Source organism: Acipenser ruthenus, chromosome 53 (genome assembly GCF_902713425.1).
Source record: "Acipenser ruthenus chromosome 53, fAciRut3.2 maternal haplotype, whole genome shotgun sequence".
In the NCBI taxonomy this organism is placed as follows: domain Eukaryota; kingdom Metazoa; phylum Chordata; class Actinopteri; order Acipenseriformes; family Acipenseridae; genus Acipenser; species Acipenser ruthenus.
In genome coordinates this window covers 7348762-7362904 of record NC_081241.1, presented here as the reverse complement: position 1 = coordinate 7362904, position 14143 = coordinate 7348762, and the positions used below count along the sequence as shown (strand labels likewise).

Genomic DNA, 14143 nt, shown 5'->3' with positions numbered 1-14143 from the left:
AAATGGCTATTATTCCCCACAAACTTTGCTTTTGTGACCAGGACAGTGATATTTTGAAATTTACCTATTTCCAATGAGAAAATGGGTGAATTTGTGTCTTTTCGTTCACATAAAGTCAGAAAAAAACAACATATGATTCCAAATTAACATGTATTTATACTAAAGTAATACAAAAATGACTACAAAAGATTTAGAAGTGAGTAGTTTTTCGAGATTTACGATTATACTGTAAATCACTTTCACGAATCAGCCCCCAAATGTAGTCTCCCATCATGTTCTCGTTATACTGTCCTTGGTAGCGGCGTTCAAAGTCCAGTATATCCTGGTGGAAGCGCTCGCCTTGCTCCTCCGAGTACGCTCCCATGTTCTCCTTGAATTTATCAAGATGAGCATCAAGGATATGGACTTTGAGGGACATCCTACAGCCCATTGTGCCGTAGTTCTTCACCAGAGTCTCAACCAGCTCCACATAGTTTTCGGCCTTGTGATTGCCCAGGAAGCCCCGAACCACTGCGACAAAGCTGTTCCAAGCCGCTTTCTCCTTACTAGTGAGCTTCTTGGGGAATTCATTGCACGCCAGGATCTTCTTTATCTGTGGTCCGACGAAGACACCGGCTTTGACCTTTGCCTCAGACAGCTTAGGGAAGAAGTCTTGAAGGTACTTGAAGGCTGCCGACTCCTTATCTAGAGCTCTGACAAATTGTTTCATAAGGCCCAATTTGATGTGCAGTGGTGGCATCAGCACCTTCCGAGGGCCCACCAGTGGCTCCCACTTGACGTTGTTCCTCCCCACAGAGAACTCGGTCCGCTGTGGCCAGTCCCGCCTGTGGTAGTGCGCCTTGGTGTCCCTGCTGTGCCAAAGGCAAAGATAGCAGGGAAACTTGGTAAAACCGCTTTGGAGACCAATCAGGAATGCCACCATTTTGAAGTCTCCTATGACCTTGATGCCATCTCAGAAAAATGCAGATATGTATCCACTTAGGCAGCTGGAACTAAACTGAACTGGTGGGCTTAAGGCCCCTGTATTTATACTACTATTTATATTACTGGAAAGTTCTAGAAGTTACTCCAAGTTTACTCAGCACTGAATCTATCTCGAATATTCTGGAAAATAGGTAAATTTCAAAATATCACTGTCCTGGTCACAAAAGCAAAGTTTGTGGGGAATAATAGCCATTTTCTATACTTTTGAGGCATAAGCAATTAGGAAATAACACTTATACCCAGGAACCAAAAAAAAAAAAAAATTGTTACACGGTGTAATCATTGAGGAATGGTCCCGTATCCCTCCAGCACAATTTAAAAATCGCCACCTGCCACATCCAATCAGTGCCATGCTGGCTGCCCATGGAGGCCCTACACCATATTGACAATGCTATGGCAGGTGTTTCTATTTTTGTTGCACAAATAATGAAAAACTTTTTTTTCAGTCAGCAGATTAATTTAAAATTCAAAATAAATGACCCTGACAATGAAGTGTAAATCATGTGTGTTTAATGTGATTTGTCCTGATTTGTTTACAGCTAATATACAGTTTTATATTTTCATTCATTGCAGATTTCTTATATCATCTATTCAGTATTTATAACACTGTTACTATCATGTTTTTAATTATAATTAAAATGACTGCTTATGTTTTTTTCATTAATTTTGGGAGGAGGTTTTCCATCAGCCACCTTTGCCTCAAGACATACAGCTCAGTAATGTTCCTGGCTCCAGATCTGAATTGCTTCTTTTATATTAAACAGATCCGTTTCGTATGTACAGAACGGTATCTAATGATTCTGTTGTTCATTTATTAAGTTGATCAGATGAAGTGGATAGGATGTGCTTGATTCGTGTCTGCCTTTCTCCTGCTTTAACAACTTTGCTTAGAAAATATTTTATGCAAAGTATGTTAAAGTGACGAGGTCTTGAACTCTAAATGTTGTATTAATGTTGTATTTTAAACATACGCTGGCAGTGTGTAACAGTTACGTTTATTAGAATCAATTACGATGGGCTGCAGTTTTCTTTTTTCTGCTGGCTCTGTTTAACAGCTTTGAATTGGGGTAAAACATTAAGAAGATATGAAAAGTGTTGTCAGTCAGAATAGAATACTACGATTCTCCTGCTGCTGGTGGCTGAAGGGGGACCCCAAGACCTCTGCTTTTTTTCTGCCTCCCCATTTTTTTTGACCAGCAGCCACCACTGTTAATGAGAAGTGATGGATTGAGAGTATACAGTGTGGGGTGGGGAGTGTTGAGGAGGGGGTGCTGTTAATGAGAAGTGATGGATTGAGAGTATACAGTGTGGGGTGGGGAGTGTTGAGGAGGGGGTGCTGTTAATGAGAAGTGATGGATTGAGAGTATACAGTGCGGGGTGGGGAGTGTGGTGATGTGAAAAACCTGCTTTTATTTGATCCCACAATATTGTACTGTCTCCTTTCATTCAGTTTGTAACTTTGTTATCTTTTTAGTGTTTGTCTATCCAGAGCGGACATTTCAGTTCTTCTATACTTCACACCCTCAGCTTCTGGGAGGATTCAGGACTGTACCTGTAGTGTTCTTTGAGCAGCTTCACAATAGTATTACCCAGCTATCATTGGCTCCTTCAACTGGCAGGCAAACCTTTGAAAGATACAATAGGGTGAATCGCTCTGTTTTTTTCTTCTTCCATCAGACCCAGCAGTCACTGGATAAAGACCTGTATGAAATAGGCTGGTCTGCTGGTATAGTTTAGTTACAAAGACCTGTATGAAATAGGCTGGTCTGCTGGTATTGTTTAGTTACAAAGACCTGTATGAAATAGGCTGGTCTGCTGGTATAGTTTAGTTACAAAGACCTGTATGAAATAGGCTGGTCTGCTGGTATTGTTCAGTTAAAGCAACACTGTGTGGTCATTGTTATAGTAGAATATTTTTTATGTGTGTTTAACATTTTCTCCAAAGCTTTTTTGTGTACTTCACGTTTCCAGAGAGCAGCTGCTGTTCACAGTCCACTTAGTTTATATCATTTCAGAAGTAGATGCAGAACAAAACATTCATTGATCATTAAAACTTTACAAAACATTTCAAGAAAAAGTATATGAAAAAAGGTTTGCATTAATTGAAGTACAGAAACATAAAAAAAACCAAATGGTTGTTAAAATGGTCCTTCTTTACATTCATGTTTTGGTTTTAATTTAAAACCTGATTATAAAGTTTTGACCTTAAATGGTGCTTTGATTAATAATAAACAATAAAATTAATAAACAGTAAACTGCTCCCCCTCTCTAAACAACCTGATTTAAACCATAAAGAGTCTTTAACAGAACAGTGCTTGGAACAGTCCTGAAGGTTGTGTGAATAGGGTCCTACATTTCCAATGGAACCACACCAAGTGAAAAGAATTGCTTTCAATCAGGCTCTGCGCAGCTGCAGTTTGTCCTGAAGAGGGCGACAAAGGCCAGGCTTAAAACACGTTTCTGCCTTTCCACTGTGGGCAGATTGCACATGTAATGCAAATTGAATGTAATTTACTTTATCCATGGAAATGTCTTCTTTCTTGTGATGATATTTCACTCACATTACAGTTAAAATAAGTAAACAATTATAATATTGAAACTTTGAACTGCCTGATGAATAGACCCAATGCATCTAATTAAATGCTAGTTAGAGTAAACATGCAACCATTTCCAATGAGAATTTACAAACTATACTTAAACTAATATTTAAACTAATTTACAATTATAACATGAGGAAAAGGCATCTTGTACCTATTGCTTTTCTGTATAAAGGTATGTATGAAGCCTCACGGTTTATAGATTTGCAAGATGTACCTAAATCCCAAATAGTTCAGCTATATACTATAAATATCCATTTGAGACACAAAATCCCATTCGAAACAAGATCATGGTTTTCTGAGAATCTTGCCTGTCATGTTTTTCAAACCTGCACATGAGAGTCCTGTGCAGCCAATGGAAGTGCAATATAGGAACACATTGTGGAATTATTTAGTTAGCTACAATCACCTTAAGAGATACTCATACTCACGACATATTGAACGTTTTATGCTGAAACAGCTGTCCAGGTGTGAGTGTTTACAATTACAAATGTTATGCCCCAAGCATAAAAACAAATAATTAACCTCGTTTCACTCTGCAGGTGGCGCCATTTTACCCCCTTTCATCCAAAATTGTGTCAGATTAAAGATTCCCTTCACCCAAGGAGTGGAGAGGACAGACAGGGAGTTCAATACAAAGGGTTTCTTACAACACAAAACAGTCTAGTTCAGCTGGCAGATTGTTACAGAGGAATCATAACCAATCCAAAACCCAGGATAGAGCGGCTCAGTGAATGTGGTTTGGAATCTGTGCAGGAGGGTCATTGTGTCAGAGACGCCATAAAATGACAGAGTGCCGGCATTAAAATCCAGATACACTCCTATTCTGGGGGAGCAGGGGGCAGTTATTGCAGTTTTATTGTTATTGTGCCGGGCAGAATAACTGGAATCAGAGCAGTACACACTCCAGGACTTGTCATTGCATCCAAGGAGACAGCAACGATCCCCTCCTTTCCTGCTGATTCCTTTATATGTGACTCCTATATAAGCCCCTCCCCCCCTCCACTCAATCTCCCAGTAACAGCGAGTCCCAGACAAACGCTCTCTGCAAAGCACTTGGGGCCAGCTATCAAATCTCTCTGGGTGATGACGATATCGCTGGGTCTCACTCCTCCGTGTCACCTTTCTGTTTCCTTCAGACAGACAGAGCTCTCTATATGCTGTGTTGGGGTGCAGTGTGAGCTGATAGGAATCTGATTGAAGAGAAGAGGACGGGTAGGAGAGAGTTAGAAAAGTCAAATCACTAAGAAAATCTCCACTAGGTCTCAATGGTACAGAACCAACAAAAAGACAGACAAATACATATTACAGCAGGTTCTTTTTATAATGGCTGTTTCTGACATGAGGCTACAGCTTGAAAACAGAACAGGCATTGAGGTACAAAAGGTACAGAAGGGAGTAATAGGATTATTTGTATTATTTTGGGGGATCCCTCCTCCATGCTCTCTCCTCTCTAGTCCTCCCTCCTCCATGATCTCTCTACCCTCCTCCCTTATCCCTGCTGCCTCCTCCCTCCTCTATGCTCCCTGCTACTTTATTGTGATGTTTAAGGTTGATAATCAATGGATTTGATCTATAATTCTTACTTGAGATTTGTTCCTGACTTTGGATAAGTTCTATTTTTATTTTCACTTGGAACTAATCAAATACAACTCTGCATACAATTACAGTTCACTTAATGTTCCTACAGGGTATGTGTTGCCATTTTACCCACTCAGAGCCCTTGCTTACTAAATATCTTCAATAGAATATTGTCCACTCTTCAAATATCTGTCTAATATTTTAATGAGCAATCCATCCCACAAGTGCAGTGGTACTGCAATATACATTTACTACCAGCACAGGATGACTGGAAGGGATAGCTGTTCATTTTACCCCACAACTGCTTTTACATGCATTGTACATGGATTAAAAGATGGGATGATTATCTATTCAGGGATACCAAGATATTTAGGGAGAGAAATGGTCTGAGTGGGAAAAACAGGCAACAAATGCCCCTCCCCCAGTCATTCTGCATGTATTCATCTGAACCAATACTAGTTGGAGAGGAGTGTAGATTAATGGGTTCACAATTACTAATAAATAATAATAATTGCTGCCCTCAAGCTCCACCCCTCCCTGTTCTGTAGTGTTAGCTCTTCTCACAATGGAGTGACATCTTTCGATCAAATGTTTCAGTGAAAACAGACTTACATTTTAAAAACTCAGCTCTGTTCCTTGGCTCTGTAGCCTGCAGACTGTAAACCGCAACTTCATTCACTGGGCAGAAAAGAGAGAGAGAGAAATAGAATTGAAACATGTGGATTAATACACAACACACAGAAGACTCCAAACAGCAATCTGCCACGCTCTTAATCTTTAAACACAAAGTGCATCTGTTCAGTTTATCAGTGTTTACTCCAAGAGATGGCCCCCCGTCAAATTTTTAGGGGGACATTTTCTTCAGTGAGGGGGTTAACATGTTTGTCAGAACCAACCACTATTTCTTATTTTTGTTTGTTTTAAATATGCCAACAGAGTTTACTGACCTTTTGTTTCTCAAGAACAAAAAATAAAACTGTAAAGTGTAGCTACAACCAAGGTGTCTCTACAATACTCACTGTCACTGTTGGGGAAAATATTGGGAAATGTGTCACAGTGACGCTGGTGTATCACTGAGTAGAGGACATTCATTGTACCAAGAACAGGGGTTTTCAATCTTTTTAAGCTGCATACCCATTTCCAAAAAATGTAGTCCACTGCATATCCCCATCTGAGATAGTCATAATAAAATGAAAACAGAAAAAAGGTCTGTACAATAACATCATGATGCAACAAAACGCACAAGCCTTGGAGTGTGCGACGGATACAATTATAAAAGTTACTGTATTTACAGAAAAAAAATTACTTTTGGATAAAAATAGTCCCTCAAACAGGTTTCTAGTTGTTGGAAACATCATTTTATTCTAATTAATCAAAGCCTCTGTGCTAGCCTCAATCACTCAGAATGACAAGACTATTCCTTGATAGTAAATGGCAATCATGTATTTTTATTGCTAATACAATTACAGAAAAGCAGGCAAAGAAATGTTCACTATCCACGCATCTCTATAGCTGACCTTATTACGAAAACATGTTATTGGCATTTTTTAATTCTTGGTGACTAAAACATACAGTACTGATGCAAATTAAAAACGCTTACCTAGTATCAGTGTGATGGATGTCCCTGCTAGTTACCACACAAATCACGGACGATGGCAGGGAAATTTGAGAGAGCTTCAGTCACAAGACATTTTTGGTGTTTTTAATCTGACAGTATTTCGTCTTGATCACCCTTTGCTAGTAATGTTCTAGTATTGAGCGAACAATCCGTATTTTATCACTTGATTGAAAGCTAAAAACTCTTACTCTCACACCAGAAGTAATGGCTTGTAAAATGAGACCGCATGGCATTACTTCGGTTTCTGATTGGCCATTTTGAAATGAACCAATAGTACTTAAGTTACAATAAACTTTAAATCGGGACCTTGAAAAAAAAAAAAATATCGATTTGAAGGCACGAACGCACACAGGAAATAAAACGAGTTAAAGACGAGGCTTTTAGTTTTTTAAAATGTATTTTTTTTTTATCCCAAAGACAGACTGCAGTAACCGACCAACTGTTTATATGACATTTAAAAAAAAAAAAAACGGCTTATTTCAAACGTACCTATTTAATATGTAAATTAGCCATGTCTGCACTGAACGCTCTGTCACAGCACATCAGTCTGGTCTTATCGATTAAATGTTGATTAAAAGACAAAAGTTTGCAGTAGATTGGCAAGTGGTACTAAACAAAAGGCGCTGTCCGCCAATTCAGAATTTTCAAAGTTTGAAAACCGCTAGAAGAAACCACATTACCAACAGATCCAGTTTAATAGTAGTAGTATTTAAATGCCATTATCCTGACTGCTAATTTCTTACCTTCCAGCTGCCCCTTGATTTTGACAATTTCCATATCAGAAATGGCATTTTTGCTCTTTGAGATTCTTCATTCTTAGCCCCCCAAGTAAATATGTTGGACAGTTTTCAAAACAATTTTTGCTTTATTTTTACAACACACGTTGATGTTGTTGATATGATAAACATGTGTATCTGCTTCAGGTACTGTGTATTTTTTTTTTCAAGGTTAAACGATGGCCTGTGCTACATAGAACACTAAAAATAAAATTTCAAATATACAATTTTGTTGGTTTTACTATATTTTAACATATTTTAATACTGCACATAATGATATGGTTTAGAAAATGCTACTTACCAAAATCGTGACTGCATTACATAATAATTTCCTTTATACTGATTCCAGTGGTGTTTTCTCAATGCAAGATGTATTGTAGGCATATATACAGTGCTGTATAAAATCACATACACTTTTTTTTTTAAAAATCATGCCGTTATAGGCCTACTGGTGAAATGACCAAGAGCCAGTTGGTGCTTAACACATACTGTATTATTTTGGCCCTGAATTTTAGCATGTTTTGTAATAGAAAAGACATTTCACATACTTTTATAATGTTACTGTTTGCTATATATATATATATTTTTTTAAATCAATGATGCGGTTTTCGTTTCACGAATCTACTGCACTTTGTCTATAAACTGTACTGCAGTATGCAAAAGTACACATTCCTCCCATTCACTTGCTAGGTCACTCCATATCTCCAAACATCAGACACAGTTTGTCTAGCAAATAGATAAGTTTACAGCGGATGAATTTCACAGTATTTTTAAGCACAAATATAATAGCCTGCATTTAAACAGTCACCTCCGAAGTGGATTACTTATTCTTCCAGAAGTAATGGTCGGGTGTAACACAAGGTTATATTGTGCAGGGCCATGTTGTTAACAAGCCTGATGTTGTCGTTTAGGCTTTACTGTGAAACTGATTGTAACCAGGGAGGGTGTGAGCGCATTCTACTGGACTGGACAATAATGGCACGGGAGTTTAATTCTGAAAACGCAAGTGTAAACAAACAAGTAAAAAAGATCAGCCTGTTGTCAGACATGTCCACGTTAACACAACATGCATTAATTTACTGTGTATCGGTATTGCGTCTGGTCTGGGAAGGGGGACACATGGGCGTGGTAAAAGAAATTCAGCAGGACATTTTTTTTTTTATTTCGGGGGGGGCATTGGCGCGAACACTGTATCAGCGTAGTGACTGACCAGCTAACTGCACCCTCATCAGGAATCTTTCACACAAGAACTAATCTAATACATCTCCAGCCACTCTTTCACTGAGGCATTAGGTCCTTCCAAAAAGGGAGAATGTCTCTGTAGATAAAATGCTTTACTGGAAGAAAGCCTTACCTTTGAAACGTCTGTCACTGCTCCTAGACCCCAGGGTATAAACTGCTGTTTCATTCACTAAATAAAATACAGAAAACTGTTTTAAACCAAAGATTTTACTGAAGAGGATTTGGAATACAAACATGACCATGACCTCCAACTTCTATAAAACTTTGATAAGAAAGTTCAGGGCTATAAGTTAGCATCCTATATGGAATGAATGTGTTGTTTAATGTGTGAATCCCTCTGTCTGTGTTTGAATGCTATTGTGTTGTTTTCTCATGTAATATCTCTAGAAACTCTCTTCCTTCCTGCTATCATCACTCTGGATGTAACTGTAAATGAGTTGGGATGTTTCAACCTGGGGAAATCATTTGAAATAAAACATCTCCTTCTACGCTCCTCCCTTCTCATTCTTCCCTGCTGCCTCCCTCCTCCCTGCTGCAATATTCATATAGTCAACAATCTGCAAGAGGTCTTTATTATTGTCTTGCAAGTCCTGTCCCTCCTCAAGCCATGGTCTATTTGAGAAATATCTACCAAGGGAATCTCACACCAACCTGTTGTGGTTATTTTTACTAATTCCCCCTTCCAGAAATCCTCAATATGGTCTTTAAGTTCAGATACAGCTTTCCTCACAGTCCCAAAAGAGATGTCTGTATTGACATTAACTCTGGGTAAGTCTCCAGCTTCAGGAGGGACACAGAGAGACTGGAAATTCTACAACAGGAAAGTGGAGAAAAGGAGTTTTCAGTGAAACAAAATGGGGTCCAAAACATTCCTGGGGAAAAGCAAGGATTCATTCAATTGGAGAGGTCTGTCTGAAACTGTCCCAGTTATGTACTTGAGATTTTCTAACAAGCAGTGATGTTACCTGTAGAAAATGGATGTGATCCTCTGTCTCTGAAAGCTGTTTCAGCTCAGTGTTTCTCCTCCTTAGCTCAGCAATCTCCTGCTCCAGTTTCTTCATGCGTCCTTCAGCCTGATTCACTGCAGCCTTCTCGTTAGCTCCAATCAGCTCAATAACCTCAGTGTGGATCTTCTCAATGGATCGGATCAGCTCAGTAAAGATCTTCTCACTTTCCTTTATTTCTATGCATGCAGATCTCTGAGTGAAAGTACACAGTAGAGGAGACATGGTTAGAATTGATATCAAAAACACATCAGGCATAGACAGTAAACTTCTGTAGATGTGTTCCAGTCCATCTGTTAATAATAATAATAATAATAATAATAATAATAATAATAATAATAATAATAATAATAATCCCCTCTTGTCAATACCCACTTTCAGTGACTCCACAGCCTGTTTCATCTCCTCAATTTCTTTCAGTCTCTCCTGGATTCTCTGTTGTATTTCTGTCTGTGTCTCTCCCAGCTGCTTCTGTGTAGAAACACAGTGACACAGTGACATTTGTGATGGGGTATTGAGTGATATCCTGTCACATCCAACACAGGATATTTCAGAGCAGGCTGTGTTATTCACACCTGTCCCAGTAAAAGGTGAAATGTCCTATAAGGTTTGAATAATACAAATACTAAAATAATGGACATATTGAGAACTTTGTGACCTTATCAATCTCAATTGCAAAATATCACCTCTGTTTATCCTGCAAAATGTTAGGAGTATACCGAAAAACAAAAAAAATACTTACAAGTATTATGTACAATTTTAATTATTACAACATTAAAAACTCCAGCTCTCTGAACAAAAGAGACGCACTCATTTACACTAATGAAAGTAAACCGGGAGGGAGGGCTTTTTTGTTATTAAGCTCTGGAATTCTGGAACGTCCGTTGTTGTCAAGGAAGATGGGACTTTAACGCTTTTTAAATGTAGATTAAAACTCATTTTATAAATTACCTGAGCTTTTAATACTTGTTCACATTTGTTATTTGACTTTCTAATTCCAATAGATTTTTTTTTTTTAAAAATGTTACTGTTTTTAATTGTTCTATTTTTATAAACTGGATTTTTATTTTAGTTTTTCAAATATTACAATTAAACTGGATATTTTATTTATTTATTCCAATTGTATAATATTTTTGTATTTTACTTTAATTATTCTATTTTTACAATTAGCTTTTTATCTTACTGTTTTTCAAATGTCATAATTAATACCTAATGTGTATTTATTTCCTTTTTATAACATTTTGTAGTAGACAGTTTTTCATTGAAAGGTTTGTTTTTTTGTGTGTGTGTGTGAAGCGCTTTGGACATGGACATGTTAAATAGCACAGAAATGGTTCAAATCCTTACCTGTTTCACACTCCTTTCTGCTTCAGCTGAGACTGTATCATGGCTCTTGTGATCCTTGTCTGTACACAACACACAAACACACGTCTGATCGGTTCTGCAGAAGATGTCCAAAACCTTCTGGTGTTCAGCACAAAGCTTCCGCTCCAGATCTCCAATTGCATTGACCAGCTTGTGCCTCTTTAATGGAGTAACCTCACTGTGTGGCTTGACGTGTGTTTCACAGTAAGAGGCCAGGCACGTCAAACAGGATTTCACAGCTTTGAACTTTCTCCCAGTGCAGAAATCACACGGCACATCTCCAGGTCCTGCATAACTTTGAGCAGGAGGAGGATTGAGTCTTCTCTTCTTGAATTCTCCAGCAATTTCAGCCAGCATGATGTTTCTGCCCAGAACAGGCCTTGGGGTAAAGGTCTCTCTGCACTGGGGGCAGCTGTAGACACCTGTATGATCAGTCTGATCCCAGCAGTTCTTAATACACCCCATACAGTAACTGTGTCCACATGGAATAGTGACTGGGTCCTTCAATAGCTCCAGACACAGTGAACAACTAAACTGATCCTCTGACCACAAGTTTGAAGCCATTCTTGCTGCAGCAAGACAGAGAGACTGACGAATTCACAACAAACGAAACTTAACTGTGAGTCTGAATTCCAGGAGATATATAAAGCTCTAAGAGGGGAGGTTTGGGACTGAGGCCAGGTTTAGATAAGCAGAAGGTGCTGAAAGTGTGAGAGGGACAGAGGAGGAGAGAGTTGGGAATGGGACTGGAGTTTGAGAATGGCACTGTTAGAATACAAACACAATGCTGTTATAATCGAGTTCTGCACAGGTTTATAAGAAGGATGGAACTCCAGTCATGGAAGAGTTGTGTCAATACTGGAGCAAGTTAGAAGAGATCTGTTCTTTCTACTGGAGAGAAATGGAGCCACACAAAAAGAGGGAAAAAAAGTTTATTATACAGTGTCATAAATTATTGTATTAGGGCATACTATCAATGCATTTATCAACATTGTTAATAGTAATTACGCCAACATTTTTTACTAACATTTCTCTGAAATTATTTTTTTTAATAAGTTAATTAAGTTATTTTTAGAAGGTAAACCAAAGTGCTTCCAAAACAAACGCGGAGGTACGGTACACTGAACTCACACACTCAAATATAACCCTGCCAGTTTACTGCTCGTTAAGCTTCAAATGGTAATTTTAACAGCAATAAAGTGAGGAAAATTTAGAAATGATGAATGTATTTATGAAATACAGGTTGAAACCTCACTGCATGTTACCTTTCTGTTCAGAGTGGTGAGCGTCGGATGTAGTAGCCACTAGAGGGAGCAAGAGGGTGCAAATAAAAAACTAAACACTCACTGAAAAACACACCATTCTACCAAGTTTCTCATCCTTGACCTTTATTATATTAAAGCAAAATGCAGAATAACAAATCTAAAGTTATTTAAAAAAAACAAAACACAGTAAAATACAGCTGCAACTACACTCCATGCCACAGCATATGCAACTTACACCTAACCCCTAAAATGAACCCCTACTTCTACAACTAAACATCACCCCTAACCTCTACCCCTAAACGTCACTATCAAACTATGTTACTATTATTTTAACACTAGCTCTGCTAATATTATTTCAACATCGTTTCTTTTGCACCCCCTAGCGGCCTCTAGTAGCTACTACATCCGATTCTCTCCGCCCAGAACCTATATTTCATTGACAAACCATAATTTCTGTATTTTCTATAATGCATTTGTATTAAATTCCGGCATTAAAGCTTAACGAGCAAACATTTGGCAGCATTTTCTATTTGTGAGTGTGTGAGTTAAATTCATTAACTTGAATTTGCAGAGCCTGCGCGTCAAAAACGAAACGTGTGTTACAATAAAAACAGTAATAATTGGGATTAAATACAACAGATCTTGAATGGAACGCGGGCTCGGGGCTTCCCTTCATACAATACACTCTGTTACTCAAACACACGTGTTTGCATTCAGTGAGCTGCTGTGTGTTTATGAAATAACTCCAGCTTAAACCGCACTCTTAGAAGAATGAAAGTGTGTGGAAATAGTGATCCTTTCCAACGGTATTATCTTACATCTTTACTGTTAACTAATGCATTCTCTAATCAATATTGTGCAAATATAGCAAACAGTATATCATTTCAATTTAACTAGGCTATCGATTAAAGATTTACTTCGCCACGTGCGTCCCTGTACTACTAGCCTATACGACTCAAATAAGTCACGCTGAAATATTATCCGTACTGGTTTCTCTAGTTCCCCGTTTCATTAATAACACATTTATATCGAGTATAATAGAAATACACAAAATCGGATTTCTTACCTAACCTATTAAACACCGCGCTGGTTCTGCTAAGTTCCTCCTCATTCGAATGCTAGGTGCGTAATTGCAGAAGACACGCCTATTTCATACGTCACAGCGCCCCCTTTACTGTGAGATAAATCCGGTGTCAGACTGGAAATTAGTTCAAACAGATGCTTATTTCTAGGGCTGGGCAACGATATGAAAATTGTATATCGTTATCATGCACGTATTTCAGTATCGATAATACTGAAGTCTTGCAAAACACAGAAAAATATAATAACGCAATTACAATATCAAACATATAGGATTCAGACGCTAACAGATATTTACACATGAAAAGCAGTAACTTACTTTAACTTAGTGGTGCTTTGCTTCACAATATCCATGGAGAAAAACAAGGTCTTGTTATATCGCTTTACTATTCCATCATCAGTCACCTCAACGCCGAAATATTAAATTCTAAAAGACATGCAATGCTTTTTTGTTCGTTTGATAACTAAATTAATACACTTATCATATATAATCATCAACACATGCAATTTAGCTTTACATGTATTTAATCAAGGTTGAACGAGGCGCGCTGTGGATCTCATTCATGTTGAAACGTAGCTGCAGTTCACTTCAGTATCCAGTGCATTGTTACCACTGAACAAGCTGTTTAAA

The 14143-nt window shown here is 38.1% G+C and overlaps 2 protein-coding genes across 3 annotated transcripts in view; both read right to left on the bottom strand.

The window, feature by feature from the left end:
- LOC117965739 (neoverrucotoxin subunit alpha-like) overlaps positions 1-14143 on the bottom strand; it is a 109661-nt gene that overhangs the window by 45164 nt on the left and 50354 nt on the right. The gene's annotated exons all lie outside the window — the stretch shown is intronic.
- On the bottom strand, positions 2997-13269 carry LOC117965716 (tripartite motif-containing protein 16-like). 2 transcript variants are annotated; one of them, XM_059016666.1, is made up of 8 exons: positions 12433-13269; positions 11150-12058; positions 10178-10273; positions 9764-9997; positions 9450-9609; positions 8911-8967; positions 5775-5840; positions 2998-4774 (listed from the first exon to the last, which is right to left on the bottom strand). In XM_059016666.1, exons 2-8 carry the CDS (start codon positions 11729-11731, stop codon positions 4245-4247), a joined length of 1725 nt encoding a protein of 574 aa, XP_058872649.1. In that variant the 5' UTR covers positions 11732-12058; positions 12433-13269; the 3' UTR covers positions 2998-4244. The 2 variants fall into 2 exon arrangements, with proteins under 2 accessions (XP_058872650.1, XP_058872649.1); XM_059016667.1 differs by lacking the exons at positions 8911-8967; positions 12433-13269 and having other exon boundaries at positions 2997-4774; positions 11150-12420.